The sequence below is a fragment of the Pongo abelii genome, chromosome 1 (assembly GCF_028885655.2).
Source record: "Pongo abelii isolate AG06213 chromosome 1, NHGRI_mPonAbe1-v2.0_pri, whole genome shotgun sequence".
Taxonomy (NCBI): domain Eukaryota; kingdom Metazoa; phylum Chordata; class Mammalia; order Primates; family Hominidae; genus Pongo; species Pongo abelii.
This window is the reverse complement of record NC_071985.2, coordinates 232,536,908-232,555,521: the sequence shown is the minus strand read 5'-3', so window position 1 is coordinate 232,555,521 and position 18,614 is coordinate 232,536,908. Positions and strand designations below refer to the sequence as shown.

At 51.9% G+C, this 18,614-nt stretch overlaps 1 protein-coding gene across 1 annotated transcript in view; it reads right to left on the bottom strand.

Annotated features, from left to right (window-relative positions):
* Positions 1-4,017, bottom strand: part of SSU72 (SSU72 homolog, RNA polymerase II CTD phosphatase) — a 32,937-nt gene extending 28,920 nt beyond the window's left edge. The window contains exon 1 of the mRNA XM_024256600.3: positions 3,616-4,017. Coding sequence (XP_024112368.1) covers positions 3,616-3,695 — 80 coding nt within the window. The 5' untranslated portion in view covers positions 3,696-4,017. The remainder of the gene's footprint in view (positions 1-3,615) is intronic.
* Positions 4,018-18,614: the final 14,597 nt, after the last annotated feature.

Here is an 18,614-nt window from a genome sequence, read left to right as displayed (position 1 = left end):
TGTGAGTCTCTGCAGGGACCCCCCCCCGCCAAATTGGACTGCCAAATTCTCCCGTTTGACCAGGGTATTATAGAAAATTATTTGTATGAATAATGAAAATAAACCACCTCGTGGCAAAAAAAGGAAACTAATGATGTTAATACTAACTATGGAGCAGACAACAGAACAAGTGCTTATCCCGATGCAAGTGTGAACACATGGAGAGACAGATGGACACCAAAATGGTACTTCTGAGGGACCACTTCCATTTTCTACAGTAAGAATTTCTGCAACAAGCAGGCTGGGCATGGTGGCTCACGCCTGTAATCCCAGCACTTTGGGAGGCCTAGGCGGGCAGATCACGAGGTCAGGAGATCGAGACCATCTGGCTAACACGGTGAAACCCTGACTCTATAAAAGCACCAAAAATTAGCCGGGCGTGGTAGCGGGCGCCTGTAGTCCCAGTTACTCAGGAGGCTGAGGCAGAATGGTGTGAACCCGGGAGGTGGACGTTGCAGTAAGCCAAAATCGGCCACTGCACTCCAGCCTGGGCGACAGAGCGAGACTCCATCTCAAAAAAAAAAAAAAAAAAATTAGCTGGGCGTGGTGGCAGGCACCTGTAGTCCCAGGGACTCGGAAGGTTTGAAGGACAATCGCTTCAACCTGGGATGAGGAGGTTGCAGTGAGCCAAGATCGTGTCATTGCACTCCAGCCCGGCAACAGAGGGAGACTCCGACTCCAAAAAAAAAAAAAAAAGAGAAATTGAAGGTCCATGTCTAAATTAACTTCATGATATCCATATTCATGATATCCATAATAGATGTCACCTTAAACTTACTTCCTTTTGACTCTCTTCTGAGTCTACTCTTTTATGAGTAAATTTTAATTATGGCAGCACAGGTAAAAGCACACCCAAGAATTCATTATTCAGAGGTGCTCTCTGCTCCTTTTCCAGAGACCACAGCTCTGCCAGCAACAGCCACTAGCCACTCTGAACTAAAAAGGACTTGGTTATCTTCAGTCATCGTCTCAGCGTGGTTATAACTGGCATGTCTTTAAAGCAGTCACTAAACCTGATTTTATTAACAAGATAGCTAAATAATTATTTTTTTTGGAGACGGAGTCTCGCTCTGTCACCCAGACTGGAGTGCAGTGGCCGGATCTCAGCTCACTGCAAGCTCTGCTTCCCGCGTTCACGCCATTCTCCTGCCTCAGCCTCCAGAGTAGCTGGGACTACAGGCGCCCGTCACCACGCCTGGGTCTTTTTTTTGTATTTTTAGTAGAGACGGGGTTTCACCGTGTTAGCCAAGATGGTCTCGATCTCCTGACCTCGTGATCCATCTGCCTCCGCTTCCCAAAATGCTGGGATTACAGGCGTGAGCCACCGCGCCCAGCCCTAAACAGAATTTTTAAAACATTTCCTTTTGTTAAGATTTCTACTCCACCTTGCCGGGCGCAGTGGCTCACGCCTGTAATCCCAGCACTTTGGGAAGCCCAGGCGGGTGGATCACGAGGTCAGGAGATCGAGACCATCCTGGCTAACACGGTGAAACCCCGTCTCTACTAAAAATAAAAAAAATTAGCCGGGCGTCCTGGCGGGCGCCTGTAGTCCCAGCTACTCAGGAGGCTGAGGCAGAATGGTGTGAACCCAGGAGGCAGAGTTTGCAGGGAGCTGAGATAGCGCCATTGCACTCCAGCCTGGGCTACAGAGACTCCCCCTCAAGAAAAAAAAATATATATTCTACTCCAACTTTATTTTATTTATTTATTTGAGATGAAGTCTTGCTCTGTTACCCAGACTAGAGTGCAGTGGCATGATCTCGGCTCACTGCAAGCTCCGCCTCCTGGGTTCATGCCATTCTCCTGCCTCAGCCTCCCGAGTAACTGGGACTACAGGCACCCGCCACCACACCCGGCTAATTTTTTTTGTATTTTCAGTAGAGACGGGGTTCCACCGTGTTAGCCAGGATAGTCTCAATCTCCTGACCTTGTGATCCGCCCACCTCCTCGGCCTCCCAAGGTGCCGGGATTACCGAGCCACTGCGCCGGGCCTACTCCCTCTTTGTTATGCAGATACAGCAGAAAATCTTGAACAAAGGATCACCAAGGAGAACCAGCAGAACCGGAAGGTCTCCAGCCCACTGGTTATTCGAATTAACAATAATTTTGTCTTGGAGGGGGGGCGGTGAGCCTTGCATTGTTTTGCTTAAATGTATCAAATTTTTACAGGTAACTGCAGTTTATAAATTAAGATCCAGCACAATGTAATTCTAGCACATTTCTAGTTTTAAAAACAAACTTTGGCCGGATGCGGTGGCTGACGCCTGTAATCCCAGCACTTTCGGAGGCCGAGGCGGGCAGATCACCTGAGGTCGGGAGTTCAAGATTAGCCTGGCCAGCATGGTGAAACTCCGTCTCTACTAAAAATACAAAAAAAAAAAAAAAAAATAGCCGGGCGTGGTGGCCGGTGCCTGTAGTCCCAGCTACTCGGGAGGCTGACACAGGAGAATCACTTAAACTCGGGAGGCACAAGTTGCAGTGAGCCGAGATCGCGCTACTGCACTTCAGTTTGGGCGACAGAGCAAGACTCCGTCTCAAAAAAAAAGAAAAGAAAAGAATAAAGAAAAACAATCAGCAGATCATGAATACTCGACACTGATTTTTGGGGGGTGTTTTTTGGTTTTTTGGTCTCCAACTGCTGACTTCAGGTGATCTGCGTGCGTCGGCCTCCCAAAGTGCTGGGACTACACGCGTGAGCCACCGTGCCTGGCCCACGTGACACTGTTAAAAAGAGGGGAAAAAAAGAGGGACTGCTAATTTTCCCAAGTTGCTCAGGAAAGTTATAGCGGGACTGCGATAAGAGAGCGAGACACTTTTCATTTAAAGTTCACGTAGGTAACGCTGGGGGGAAAAAAGTCTTTTCCATTTTGTCTTACTATCAAAGTTGACACATACCAAATTTTAACTGTAAGTCAAGTGGTCAGTTTCTCAGTTTGCTATGTGACTGAACAAAAAAACTTGTTATCAAGCAAGAATAAACTTTCATTAGACATATGCTACGCAAGAGTCACAGAAGGCCAGTTAGCAGGAAATATAAACTAGCAGAGCCAAACCAAATCCACGTTGTATTCCAGAAACTACCGGTTGGAGGCGTTCCAGGGAGGAAGAGGATCTTTTGCAAAAAAAAAAAAAAAAAGAAGTAGCGGCAAACACACAAATCCATAGCATTAAAAAAACAGACCGCTTTGTTATTTACAACATCGTGGTATGCCGAGATTATGTTGCGCGCCGTTTCCAGCGAAGGTGGCCAACGACGTACACGAAATACCATGATCGGTCGCCGCCGCGCAGCCCCTCGCCTCGGACGCTACCCTCGCCCACCGGGCCCGGCCTCGGAGAGCTCAAAAGACCACCGGACAGCGGGCGCCTCGTCCCGGAACCTGCCTTCCCTGCGATGTCCACCCGCGTGTGGGCGCCGCGCGCTGCCGTCCAGCTGCCATCCCAACCAGCCCACCCACGAGCACGGCCCGGCCCGGCTTATTCTCAGGGCTCCCGGCGCGGGCCAGGGGGAACCGGGGAGGAGGGCGGGCCGGTCGCCGGAGCGGAGCGGGCGGGGACAGGGTGGAACCCAACTACCTGAGGATGTTGTGCGCCTCCATGCTCCGGTTCTGGTTGCTCGAGCACACCACTGCCACCCGCAGCGGGGACGACGGCATGGCGGCGGCCGCAAAGCCCGCGGCTCTCCCGCTTGGGTTCCCACCCCACCGCGGCGCTTCCGCGCGAGCAAAATGGCGGCCGCGGCGGCCGGAAGCTGGCGACGCGAAACGACGGCGCCGGCGGCGTAGCGTGCGGCGTCTGCGCGGCGGCCTCCCCGCCCACCCCGGGCGCCGGGCCGCGGACGGAGGGCAGGCACTGGCCTTCGGGCGCGCCGCACTCGGCGAGGCCGGGGGCGGCCAACGCCGCGCCGGCCCCCGGCGTCCGCAGCAGAGACCCGCACTCCACAAGGCCCGGCTGAGCGTCACGGAGCCAAGCGCCGGCGTCCTGACGTCAGCACCCCGCGCCGGCGCCTAGTGTGACGCAGACGACGTGCGGAACGCCAGGACGTCATAAGGTATCTCGGCCGCCTTTGGGAACGTTGCGGAGCGCCGCGCTTGCCGGAGATAGCATTGAGGACAGTTCCGCGGTCCGGCGTTTCGTCTCTTGGGACGATTTTGTGCGTTCCCTCGGTCCCCGTGGGGCCCATAGTTCTCACTTCTGCCACCCCAGAGTCGTCGCGCTTTACTAGACCCGCTCCCTCCGCTGTCCCGGAGGCCCACAGACATTCCCGCATTCTGAGGCTCGCTCCAGTCCCGTGCCGCTGTGACCGGCCTCCGGCCCCGGCTCATACAAGCAGGAGCACATCGCTCTTTTATGAAAGCCCTTCAACATTTAACGTTTAAATGCGAGGGCCGACCTGTGACAGACCTGGTTGGGAGTGCACGTCAACTAGGGTCTTCCTCGCCTCGGGCTTCCTTGGAGAGGCCGCCGGCTGGTCTGGGATTTGGGTCCAGTTACAGTAAATCCAGTCAACGCGAGTGTGTTATTCCCCAGCTATGCCTGTCTGCCTGGATACAGCCTCGCAGTGGGCAGTGGGTTGATGTTTTGCTCTGGGAGCGCCACGGACGGGAGAGGGAGTGATAATGATTGTCAACCTAATAACAGGCTCTCTAACTGAAAATGATATTTATTTGGGAATAGGGCGTTGGCGAATATGCGTGCCGTAGTAAACGATTTGCGCATTCAGGAAAGTAATGGTTTTTAAAGAAAAAATGAAGAGGAAGATAATGGTTTGGAAATAATTAACCTTGGCTACAAAGAACAGTAACAAGTGTACTCTCGGCCAGGCGCGGTGGCTCAAGCCTGTAATCCCAGCACTTTGGGAGGCCGAGGCGGGCATACTGTCTGAAGTCGGGAGTTCGAGACCAGCCTGGCCTACATGGCGAAACCCCGTCTTTACTAAAAATACAAGAAAATTAGCTGGGCGCGGTGGCAGGCTCCTGTAGTCCCAGCTATTCGGGAGGCTGAGGCAGGAGAATGGCGTGAACCCGGGAGGCGGAGCTTGCAGTGAGCCGAGATCGGGCCACTGCACTCCAGCCTGGGCGACAGAGCGAGACTCCGTCTCAAAAAAAAAAAAAAAAAAAGTGTACTCTCATTCCAGGGTTGGACAGGCAGTTGCTGGGCAGCTGTCCTTGCTGAAGTATTTTTTTGTGTAAGATTGCCTTAGTGCAAGGTTGTGGTTTTTGCAGAATCTTGTGATAGTTTTTCTTATTATTTATTCATGAGAACTCTCCACGGCCTTTCCCAGCTGTCTTTGTCAAGGTATTTTTTAAACATAAGTGAGTCCACTTTTATTTGATAACTTGGGTATTTTCCCCTTTTGATTGAGATCTTTCTCCAAATGCATCACTGATGAGTCATCCTGTAATTAGGTTTTGATAGTCCCCGTGCTGGGATGAACTTGTCCCAGATTGCTGGTCTGGTCCCACACTGGAGAGAGTGGCTGCTGGGAATCATTGTCAAAACCCTTTTTTACCATATTTGAGCATCAAAGGAGGTTTGAAGGGTGTGGCTCTCAGGCTAAGTCTAACCTGGAGTCCATTATTAACTTCAGTTTTTGTCACTTCTGTAGTCTTTCTATCATCTCAAAGTGCTGTATCAGCATTATTCTGTTAGCAATTGTACTTGTAGCCGGGCGCGGTGGCTCACGTCTGTAATCCCAGCACTTTGGGAGGCCGAGGCAGGTGGATCACCTAAGGTCAGGAGTTCAAGACCAGCCTGACCAACATGGAGAAACCCCATCTCCTAAAAATACAAAATTAGCCGGGGTGGTGGCGCATGCCTGTAATCCTAGCTACTAGGGAGGCTGAGGCAGGAGAATCGCTTGAACCCGGGAGGCAGAGGTTGCGGTGAGCCGAGATCGCACCATTGCACTCAAGTCTGGGCAAAAAGAGCGAAACTCCATCTTAAAAAAAAAAAAAAAAGAAAGAAATTGTACTTTTAGGTCAGGCGCAGAGGCTCACGCCTGTAATCCCAGCACTTTGAGAGGCCGAGGCGGGTGGAACACGAGGTCAAGAGATCGAGACCATCCTGGCCGACATGGTGAAACCCTGTCTCCACTAAAAATACAAAAGTTAGCCGGGTGTGGTGGTGCGCACTTGTAGTCCCAGCTACTCAGGAGGCTGAGGCAGGAGAATCACTTAAACCCAGGAGGCGGAGGTTGCTGTCAGCTGAGACTGTGCCACTGCAGTTCAGCCTGGCAACAGTGAGACTCCATCTCAAAAAAATTAAAAAAAGAAATTGTACTTTTGCAAAATATGGCAATGAATAAGTTTAAAAGGGGAAAATACAAGGTAAAATCAATAATAGTATGACTATCCCAGTTTGCGTGTTGGTTTTAACCCATGAACCTAGGCTTAAAGGAAAGCAATTAAAAAGAAAAAAATTAGAAAACAAAAATAGAAAAATAGAAATTAAAGGAAGCCAATTGAATAACTAAAATGGCCATAGAAATTAGATGAGACTTGTAACCATGTGCCTGTTTTCTTTTTGTGTGTAAATGGATCTCAGTGTTCCAGAGGAATTTACCCACACATGGCATATAGTATTGACATACTTATTTAATACCTTATTTAACCAATAGGTACTAAAGATCTCTTAGGTCAGGTTTTTGTGAAGTTACCAGCAGAAACTATTGATTGCGAAATGTCAGTTATACCATTGATGGCAGTGGCAGCCTCTCTTGAGTGGCTGCTGGGAAGATGCTGGCTACAGCAGGGGAGGCTCAGCTGGGACTCTGTGCTCCACTGAGCATGTGGGAGCCCTGCCCCCTTCCAAGTTGGCAGGACAGGAGCCCCACCCTCCTGGGAGCAGCTGCATCTGCCCAGCCACGGCTGTGGACCCAGGCATCCCTGCGATCCCAGGGCTGGGAAGCCACCCCCACCTGCCCCGAAAGCTCAGAAGTGCCTCCACCTGCTACCTGGCCTCTCCTGACTCCCGACAAAGCTGAAGCCAAGCCCAGGCGCTGTTGCAACCTAGCCAGGTGTGCACACACTGAGGGCAGTGCTGGCATGCCAGCCCCTTGCTGCCTCGGCCCGCTGTGGACTTTGAGTGCTCACAAGCATGGGAGCAAGGCCAAGGAGGGGCTGAGGGCGGCTCAGCCCAGTCCTGTAGGCGACCGTCGACCTGAACAGCCTGGGTCCTGTAGATGACATGATTGATGGCAGCAGGAGGCACACAGGCTCCTGGGTGGAAAGGGGTGGGTGTCCAGTGAAGACCCCCATTAAAGCTAGGGACATCCTGAAACACGGGGGCTGGGCTGCCAGTTCTGGGTGGAGTCTGCCGCCCAGAGTGAGATTTATGGTGCTTTTTCTGGGCCCGTCCATGGCTGCCCATGGGCCAATCAGCACACACTTTCTCCCTTCTGAAGCCCATAAAAACCCCACTCAGCCATACTCACAGAGATGTCAGGACTACCAGCTGTGGGAAGGATCTACCCACTTGGGATCCCCTCTATTTGTGGGGATGACCTGCCTGTGGAGCTGCTTACTCCGGGTCTCCTCTCCGCTGAGAACTAGGCACTTGGGACGACTTGCCTGCGGGAAGGAGCTGCTCACTTCGGGTCCCCTGAGAGCTGTTCTGTCGCTCAATGAAGCTCTTTCTTGCTCACCCTCCGGTTGTCCACGTACCTCATTCTTCCTGGACGCAGGATGAGAACATGGGACCTGCTGAATAGCAGGACTGAAAGAGCTGTAATACAAACGGCTGAAACACGCCTCCTGCTTGCCACACTGGGGGCAACAAGAAGGAGAGAAGAGAGCTGTGGCCCTTCGGGGAGCCCAGACCTGGGGACTCCCAGAGCCAGGGCCGTGACACCCTCTTTGGGGACTCCCCGAGCCGGGGCCGTGACACCCTCTTTGGGGACTCCCCGAGCCGGGGCCGTGACACTCTCTTTGGGGACTCCCCGAGCTGGGTCCGTGACACCCTCTTTGGGGACTCCCTGAGCCGGGGTCGTGACACCCTCTCGGGGACTCCCTGAGCCTGGGCCGTGACACCCTCTTGGGGACTCTGCAGCTCCTTGTATCTCCAAGATTCTGGGAGCCACCACGTTCCCCAGTGCCTGCAGTGGAAGCCACTTCTGGTACACCTGGTCCAGCTACAGACTTGCACAGAGCTGGCACCTGTGCCGGTGCCTGGAGCTGCCTGCCCCACTGCAGCTGGCACACCTGGTTGTGCACAGTGACTGGACGCCACGCTTGTTCACACACTTCCTGCCGCTCCTCACCTGGAAGGTGTGGGATCTGAGCCAGTAGCCTCAGCTGAGTGCAGCCTATCAGGCTGAGTGGGTGGATTGGGCCCAGTGGACCTGAGCAAAACTCAGGCAAAGGCGCCCCAGCCACAGAGGTTTCCGGCTGGAAAAGTTACACCCTAAGGATCCTGTGACACCATTATCCTGTACAGTAAAAAAGGTAGAATCAAAGGGCAGTAGGAGTCTCATTAGAATATGGAGTCTTGTTCCGAAGTCTTGGGAAAAGCTGTCTGTAGCATGAAAACATCTGCTTCTCCGGGTTTGAAGTTTGGGTGTTTCTGGGCATCAGGCAGTTTGGTGAACATTGTGTGTGGCCCATGCATCAGGCATGAGACTTGTCCCTTAAAATGTATCTACTTTGGTCTGGCACAGTGGCTCATGCTTGTAAGCCCAACACTGTGGGAGGGCAATGTGAGAGAATTTTTTTTTTTTTTTTTTTGAGACAGAATCTTGCTCTGTCGCCCAGCTGGAGTGCAGTAGCGCAATCTCGGCTCATTGCAGGCTCCGCCTCCCAGGTTCACGCCATTCTCCTGCCTCAGCCTTCCGAGTAGCTGGGACTACAGGCGCCCGGCTAATTTTTTTTTTTTGTATTATTAGTAGAGACCGGGTTTCACCGAGTTAGCCAGGATAGTCTTGATCTCCTGACCTCGTGATCCTCCTGCCTCGGCCTCCCAAAGTGCTGGGATTACAGGCATGAGCCACTACACCCAGCCGAGAGAATCTCTTGAGACCAGGAATTTGAGACCAAATTGGTCAATATAGCTAGATCCCTCTCTATTTAAAAAAATTACATATATATATACACACACACAAATCTATAACACATATATACATACATTATACATATATACACGTGTGTATGTGTGTAAATTAATTTTTTTTTTGCGATTCTCCTGCCTCAGCCTCCCGAGTGGCTGGAATTACAGGCACACACCACCACACCTGGCTAATTTTTGTATTTTTAGTAGAGACGGGGTTTCACCATGTTGGCCAGGATGCGCTCGATCTCTTGACTTCGTGATCCACCCACCTCAGCCTCCCACAGTGCTGGGATTACAGACGTGAGCCACCGTGCCCGGCCATGAGTTTATTAAAAGGGATATTAAATTTTTTTTTTTGAGATGGAGTCTTGCTCTGTCACCCAGGCTGGAGCACAGTGGTGTGATCTCAGCTCACTGCAACCTCTGCCTCCTGGGTTCAAGCAATTCTTCTGCCTTGTCCTCTCAAGTAGCCGGGATTACAGGCACCCACCACTACACCTGGCTAATTTTTGTATTTTTAGTAGGGACAGGGTTTCACCATCTTGGTCAGGCTGGTTTCAAACTCCTGACGTCAGGTGATCTGCTCGCCTTGGCCTCCCAAAGTGCTGGGATTACAGGCATGAGCCACCACACCCGGCTTATTAAACTTTTTTTGAGACTGGGTTTTGCTCTGTTGCCCAAGCTTGAGTACAGTGGTGGGATCATGGCTCACTGCAGCCTCAAACTCCCAAGCTCAAGTGATCCACCCACCTCAGCCTCTCAAGTAGCTGGGAATACAGCCATGCACCATTCTACCTGGCTAGTTTTTTATTTTCATTAGAGACAAGGTCTTGCTGTGTTTCCAGGGCTCATCTTGAACTCCTGGGCTCAAGTGATCCTCCCACCTCAGCCTCCCAAGGTGTTGGGATTACAGGTATGAGCCACCATACCCAGCCTAAATCAGAATTTTAAATGCGTCTGTATGTTGTCAATAACTCAGAAGATACAGCTTTTTCATTAAGCCAACAATATCAAATTAGTTTTACTCATCAAATAATTACACACAAAAAAGATCATTCTAAGACCGGGCATGGTAGATCACACCTGTAATCCTAGCACTTTGGGAGGCCAAGGCAGGCAGATCACCTAAAGTCAGGAGTTCAAGACCAGCCTGGCCAACATGGCAAAACCCCGTCTCTACTAAAAATACAAAAATTAGCTGGGCGTGGTGGCGGGCACCTGTAATCCCAGCCACTCAGGAGGCTGAGATGGGAGAATCACTCGAACCCAAGAAACGGAGGTTGCAGTGAGCCGAGATCATGCCACTGCACTCCAGCCTGGGAGACAGAGTGAGACTCCTAATGAGTAAACCCAGGCAAAAATGTATGCTGCCAATTTTTATGACATTTCTATTTTTATTTTACAGCAAATTTAAAACCAGCTTATTTATTAAAGACTTACAGCCTGGGGGCCGGGCGCGGTGGCTCACGCCTATAATCCCAGCACTTTGGGAGGCAAGGGCAGCCGGATCACGATCAGGAGACCATCCTGGCTAACACAGTGAAACCCCATGGCTACTAAAAATACAAAAATTAGCCGGGTGTAGTGGTGGCAAGTGCCTGTGATCCCAGCTACTCAGGAGGCTGAAAATCACTTGAACCTGGGAGTGGGAGGTTGCAGTGAGCCAAGACCGCGCCACTGTACTCCAGCCTGGGTGACAGAGTGAGACTTCATCTCAAAACAACAACAGACAAAAAACAGACAATTGGATCCCAATTATATAATTATATTTCTGACAAAATGGGGCATGTTCACATGGCTAAACTTTATTTGCCCAAATAGGTGATCTAATGAAGGATACAGACCAAAATTTGGGGGATTGCAGTTTGTATAGGAGGTTTATTATTTAAAAAAACCTCGTTTTACCATTTTTCCCATTTCAAATGATTTGGGATTATGTATTCACATGTTTCTCCACCTCTCCCTTTCCCCCAGGACTCTTGGCTTTCAGAAGCCCCTCTGGAACATCCCATCCGGTAAAACCCCATCCCACCAGTGCAGAAAACATGGTGCCCCTACTATAGTGGATCCAGCCTTGGAGAGGCCTCACCCTGCCTCAACACCTCTTCCCCCAGACCCTGATGGCCAGGACAGTGTCTTTTTGTCTTCAGACTAGGCAGAGCGAGGTCCCCTGAGAGAGATAAATATTGTTATTTCCCCACCCAAAGTTATTTGCATTAGGTGAAAAATGGCCGCACATTCTTTGTGGTTCCTCTCATCAAGACATATGGTCTCTTTCTCATCCCTTGAATCGGGGCAAAGCCTTGTGATTTGCTCTGATCAAAAGAACTTAGTAGAATCGACGTTGTCCCAGCCCCAGTTCCAGGCCCAGAACCCAGGAAATCTTGCAGCTTCTCCTGTCACTCTCCTGGAGCCCTAAGGCTGAAGCAGCCTGCTAGACAGGCCACATGGAAGAGAACCAGGTCACCCCAACCAACAACCTGTCACCCGCCAGACAAGTGAGTCAGGCTGTCCTAGACCATCCAGGCGCAGCTGATGTGACAACTGACCACAGCTCCATGAGGGTCCCCAGGTGAGAGCCCAGTGCAGATTGCCGACCCACGGAATTGTGGACAGATACATGACCTGTTTTTAGCTGCCAAATTTTGGGATGGTTTGCTACGCAGCAAAGGCTAACTGATACACAGTTCCTCATTTCTCCTTTGGTAATGAGATCCACTTTCATTTCAGGAGGCAGTGTGCCAGTCTCAGTAGATGGAACACAATTGGTCTATTCAACCACGATAATTCTATTCCCTACTGTTTGGGAAGTGTCTAGAGTCAGACCCTCCCCACCAAGTGCGAAGAGAATGCACCTCAGCTATCCCTTCTGCCAGCCCAGCCTACTGGGGGCCAGATGCATCTTCTGGGCTCTGAGAAGTGTCAGGCGGTGCCACGGGGTCTGCTCCTCCAAGTCTGGTGTGGATGCCGCCAGGTACACCCTGAGGTCCGAGAGGGTAGACTGCACAAGCTTGTCCAGGATGGCCCTTACTGCAGCTACTGTAGGCTGTGAGCCAGTAACAGCCCCCAAAGGAGTGGAGGTAATCACCACCCTGGGTCCCTTTGAATCAGGACATCAGTGGGGCACACTGTCTGGGTCTTCCTAGGTCATGTCCACGAGGTTCTGCATCTCGGCTGGGCCCAGCTCAGATGGTGGCAGCCAGATGAGCAGCTCAGTAGCACGTTGTGCACCTGGTAATGCAGCCTGTTGCAGGGCCTGGGACCCAGGGCTGCCCCAGCCCACATCCACCCTGCCCGATGCTCCTCCTGCACACAGCCCCGTTGCCACTGCCACTGCCCGAAAGCAAAAAAAAAATTTTTTTTTTGAGATGGAGTTTTGCTCTTGTTGCCCAGGCTGGAGTGCAATGGCGCAATCTCAGCTCACTGCAACCTCTGCCTCCCGGGTTCAAGCAATTCTGCTGCTTCAGCCTCCCGAGTAGCTGGGATTACAGGCCTGCGCCATTAATTTTGTATTTTTAGTAGAGATGGGGTTTCTCCATGTTGGTCAGGCTGGTCTCAGACTCCAGACCTCAGATGATCCACCCGCCTCAGCCTCCCAAAGTGCTGGGATTACAGGCGTGAGCCACTGCACCCGGCCAATTAAATTTTTTTTTTTTTTTTTGAGACAGAGTCTCACTCTGGCCCAGGCTGGAGTGCAGTGGTGCAATCTCGGCTCACTGCAAGCTCTGCCTCCCGGGTTTATGCCATTCTCCTGCCTCAGCCTCCCGAGTAACTGGGACTACAGGCACCCACCACCAGGCCCGGCTAATTTTTTGTATTTTTAGTAGAGACGGGGTTTCACCGATTAGCCAGGATGGTCTCAGTCTCCTGACCTTGTGATCCACCCACCTCGGCCTCCCAAAGTGCTAGGATTACAGGCGTGAGCCACCGTGCCCAGCCAGTTTTGGGGTTTTTTTGTTTTGGTTTTTGCTTTTGAGACGGAGCCTCGCTCTGTCGCCCAGGCTGGAGTGCAGTGGCATGATCTCGGCTCAGTACGACCTCTGCCTCCCGGGTTCAAGCAATTTTCCTGCTTCAGCCTCTTGAGTAGTTGCAATTACAGGCGTGCGCAACCACGCCTGGCTAATTTTTGTATTTTTAGTAGAGACGGGGTTTCACCATGTTGGCCAGGCTGGTCTCGAACTCCTGACCTTGTGATCCTCCTACCTTAGCCTCCCAAAGTGTTGGGATTACAGGCGTGAGCCACCGTGGCTGGCCACCCATCAGTTTTAAAATGTGCCTGAGTTAGAGCAGAACAGAAGCTGAGAAAAATTAAAAAGAAAGATAAATAAATACAGTTTGCCCAAGTTGGGCCATAATATAGCCTGCTGGAGACCCAAAAAATCTGCTGTGACTTAATGTTTGAGAATCCCATTTCATTTCTTCTTATTTTCTGAAGAGCAAAGAAGCTTCCATAGATCCTATCAGGAAGTGTCAAGCACATGGACCACTGTTTCAGATGGTAGCGACAGACCCAGTAACTTCCGTTGTTGTTTTGTTTTCTTTTGAAACAGAATCTCACTCTGCGGTCCAGGCTGGAGTGCAGCAGTGCAATCTTGCCTCACTGCAACCTCTGCCTTGTGAGTTCAAGCGATTCTCCTGCCTCAGCCTCTGGACTAGCTGGGATTACAGGCGCATGCCACCACGTCCAGCTAACTTTTTTTGTTTATTTGTTTGTTTGTTTGTTTTGAGACGGAGTCTTGCTCTGTTGCTCAGGCTGGAGTGCAGTGGTGCAATCTCGGCTCACTGCAAGCTTCGCCTCCCGGGTTCATGCTATTCTTCTGCCTCAGCCTCCCAAGTAGCTGGGACTAGAAGTGCCCGCCACCCCGCCCGGCTAGTTTTTTTTTTTTTTCTTTTTTTTTTTTTTGAGATGGAGTCTCGCTGTGTCGCCCAGGCTGAAGTGCAATGGCGCAATCTCAGCTCACTGCAAGCTCTGCCTCCCAGGTTCACGCCATTCTCCTGCCTCAGCCTCCCGAGTAGCTGGGATTACAAGCACCCACCACCACGCCCGGCTAATTTTTTGTATTTTTAGTAGAGACGGGGTTTCACCGTGTTAGCCAGGATGGTCTCGATCTCCTGACATCATGATACACCCACCTCAGCCTCCCAAAGTGCTGGGATTACAGGCGTGAGCCACCGCGCCTGGCACGCCCTGCCAATTTTTTGTATTTTTAGTAGAGATGGGGTTTCACCGTGTTAGCCAGGATGGTCTCGATCTCCTGACCTCGTGATCCTCCTGCCTCAGCCTCCCAAAGTGCTGGGATTACAGGCATGAGCCACTGTGCCCAGCCTAACTTTTATATTTTTAGTAGAGACGGGGTTTCATCATATTGGTCAGGCTTGTCTCAAACTCCTGACCTCAGGTGATCTGCCCACCTCGGCCTCCCCACGTGCTGGGATTGCAGGCGTGAACCACCGTGACCGGATGAAACACTGTTTGTTTTGTTTTGTTTTTTGAGATGGAGTCTTACACCATCACCCCGGCTGGAGTGCAATGAATGGTGCGATCTCTGCTCACTGCAACCTCCTGGGTTCACGTGATTCTCCTGCCTCAGCCTCCCAAGTAGCTGGGATGATAGGTGCACACCACCATGCCCGGCTAATTTTGTGTATTTTTAGTAGAGATGGGGTTTCACTATGTTGGCCAGGATGGTCTCGAACTTCTGACCTCGTGATCCACCCGCCTTGGCCTCCCAAAGTGCTGGCATTACAGGTGTGAGACACCGTGCCCAGCCAAGACTTTTTTTAAAAAAAAAAACAAACAAGCAAACAAAAATTATCTGGACATGGTAGAACCAGCCTGTGGTCCCAGCTACTGAGGGGGCTGAGGTGGGAGGATCGCTTGAGCCTGGGATGTTGAGGCTTCAGTGAGCCAAGACTGTGCCACTCCACTCCAGCCTGGGCAACACAGTGAGACCATGTCTTAAATAATAATAATAATAATAATAATAATAATAATAAATGCAGTTTTAAAAAGAGGGAAGCACAGCCACAGAAGATTCTCCAAGGCAGAAAATGCAAACCACGGCAGCAGAGAGCCCATAGGGCTCAACAAGCACGGGACACTGGCTCCAAGAACCGCCAGTTCCTTCTGAAAGTGACCTTCCTTCAGGTCCTGTTTCAGAACAGCATTTACGTCACACTAAATAACAGAGAGGGGTTCTCTAGCAGAAAATGATATTTATTCAAAGAGGACAGCCAGAAGAGGAAGAGAGCAGGGAGGCAACCAGGATGGCCAGCTGCAGAGAGAAGTACCTTCTCCTCTGTCCTCCGCTGAGAGCTGCAGAGACGACCTGCCAGCAGAGAGGAGCTGCCCTCTACCCTGTATGTGGAGAGCCTGAGACCTGCAGAGACATCCAAACGACTTCCTGTGGAGAGGAGCCGCCCTCTCCAGCCTCCTCTCTGCTGAGAGCTGAACACTCACCGGGAGGATGCTGTTCTAACATTAAATAAACTCTTTTTTTTTTTTGAGACGAAATCTCACTCTGTCACCCAGGCTAGAGTGCAGTGGTGCGATCTGGGCTCACTGCAAGCTCCGCCTCCCGGGTTCACACCATTCTCCTGCCTCAGCCTCCCGAGTAGCTGGGACTACAGGCGCCCACCACCACGCCTGGCTAATTTTTTGTATTTTTAGTAGAGACCGGGTTTCACCGTGTTAGCCAGGATGGTCTCGATCTCCTGACCTTGTGATACCCCTGCCTCAGCCTCCCAAAGTGCTAGAATTACAGGCGTGAGCCACCACGCCCGGCCTTAAATAAATTCTTCTTCACTAAAAGTAAAAAAATAAAATATTTGTTCAGGAATAGGGTTGCAATGGGAATGCGTGTACCACAGTAAAGTATGTGCATATTCAGGGAGGTAGAAGAAGACAAAGGTTTTTTTTTGGTTTTTTGTTTGTTTTGTTTTGTTTTTTTGGGGTTGGAGGCTCGCTTTGTCGCTCAGGCTGGAGTGCAGTGATGTGATCTCGGCTCACTGCAACCTCTGTCTCCCGGGTTCAAACAATTCTGCCTCAGCCTCCCGAGTAGCTGGGATTACAGGCGCCTGCCATCACACCCAGCTAATTTTTTGTATTTTAGTAAATACAGGGTTTCACCGTGTTGCCCAGGCTGGTCTTGAACTCTGGAGCTCAGGCAATCTGCCATCTCGGCGGTCCAAAGTATTGGGATTACAGGTGTGAGCCACCACGCCCTGCTGGTTTTTGTTTTTGTTTTTGAGTTGAAGTCTTACAGCTCTGTCACCAGGCTGGAGGGCAGTGGCACAAGCTTGCTCACTGCAACCGCCCCTTCTTGGTTCAAGCGATTCTCCTGCCTCAGCCTCCTGAGTAGCTGCGACTACAGGTACCGGCCACCACACCCGTCTAATTTTGGGATTTTTTTTTTTTTTAGACAGAGTCTCGCTCTGTCGCCCAGGCTGGAGTGCAGTGGTGTGATCTCGGCTCACTGCAAGCTCCGCCTCACGGGTTCACGCCATTCTCCTGCCTCAGCCTTCTGAGTAGCTGGGACGACAGGCGCCCGCCACCATGCCCGGCTAATTTTTTGTATTTTCAGTAAAGACGGGGTTTCACCGTGTTAGCCAGGATGGTCTCAGTCTCCTGACCTCGTAATCCGCCCGCCTCAGCTTCCCAAAGTGCTGGGATTACAGGCGTGAGCCACCACACCAGGCCTAATTTTATTTTTTAGTAGAGTCGGGGTTTCACCATATTGGTCAGGCTGTTCTTGAACCCTGACCTTGTGATCCACCCGCCTCAGCCTCCCCACGTGCTGGGATTACTGGTGTGAGCCACCACGCCTAGTCAAAAACAAAGGTTTTTAAAGGAAAGATGAGAAGGATTACTTAATTGTTTTGAAATAATTATCCTTGGCTGCACTTTGGGTGGCCGAGGCGGGCGGATCACGAGGTCAGCAGATCGAGACCATCCTGGCTAACACGGTGAAACCCGTCTCTACTAAAAATACAAAAAATTAGCCAGGCGTGGTGCTGAGAGGTGACAGCGTGCTGGCAGTCCTCAGAGCCCTCGCTCGCTCTCCACACCTCCTCTGCCTGGGCTCCCACTTTGGCGGCACTTGAGGAACCCTTCAGCCCACCGCTGCACTGTGGGAGCCCCTTCCTGGGCTGGCCGAGGCCGGAGCCAGCTCCCTCAGCTTGCGGGGAGGTGTGGAGGGAGAGGCGTGAGCGGGAACCGGGGCTGCGCGCGTGGCTTGCGGGCCAGCTGGAGTTTCGGGTGGGCGTGGGCTTGGCGGGCCCGCAATGAGGGGCTTAGCACCCGGGCCAGCGGCTGCGGAGGGTGTACTGGGTCCCCACTGGCGCTGTGCTCGATTTCTCACCGGGCCTTAACTGCCTTCCCACGGGGCAGGGCTGGGGACCTGCAGCCCGCCATCCCAGAGCCTCCCACCCCCTCCGTGGGCTCCTGTGTGGCCCGAGCCTCCCCGATGAGCACCGCCCCCTGCTCCGTGGCGCCCGGTCCCATCTACCACCCAAGGGCTGAGGAGTGCGGACGCACGGCAGGGGACTGGCAGGCAGCTCCACCTGCAGCCCCAGTGCGGGATCCACTGGGTGAAGCCAGCTGGGTTCCTGAGTCTGGTGGAGAAGTGGAGAACCTTTATGTCTAGCTCAGAGATTGTAAATACACCAGTCGGCACTCTGCATCTAGCTCAAGGTGCGTAAACACACCAATCAGCACCCTGTGTCTAGCTCAGGGTTTGTGAATGCACCAATTGACACTCTGTATCTACCTACTCTGGTGGGACCTTGGAGAACCTTTGTGTGGACACTGTGTACTAGCTAATCTGGTGGGGATGGGGAGAACCTTTGTGTCTAGCTCAGGGATTGTGAATGCACCAATCAGCGCCCCCTCAAAACAGACAACTGGGCTCTACCAATCAGCAGGATGTGGGTGGGGCCCGCTAAGAGAATAAAAGCAGGCTGCCTGAGCCTGCAGCGGCAACCTGTTCCAGTCCTCTTCCAGGCTGTGGAAGCTTTGTTCTTTCGCTTTTTGCAGTAAATCTTGCTACTGCTCACTCTTCGGGTCTACACTCTCTTTATGAGCTGTAACACTCACCGCGAAGGTTTGCAGCTTCACTTCTGAAGCCAGCAAGACCACGAGCCCACCGGGAGGAACGAACAACTCCAGACGCGCCACCTTAAGAGCTGTAATACCGTGAAGGTCTGCAGCTTCACTCCTGAGCCAGCAAGACTACAAACCCACCAGAAGGAAGAAACTCCGAACACATCCGAACATCAGAAAGAACAAACTGCAGACGCGCCAACTTAAGAGCTGTAACACTCACCACGAGGGTCCGCGGCTTCATTCTTGAAGTCAGTGAGACCAAGAACCCACCAATTCCGGACACAGTGACGGGCGCCTGTAGTCCCAGCTACTCGGGAGGCTGAGGTAGGAGAATGGCGTGAACCCGAGAGGTGGAGCTTGCAGTGAGCCCAGATCGCACCACTGCACTCCAGCCTGGGCGACAGAGCAAGACTCCGTCTCAAAAAAA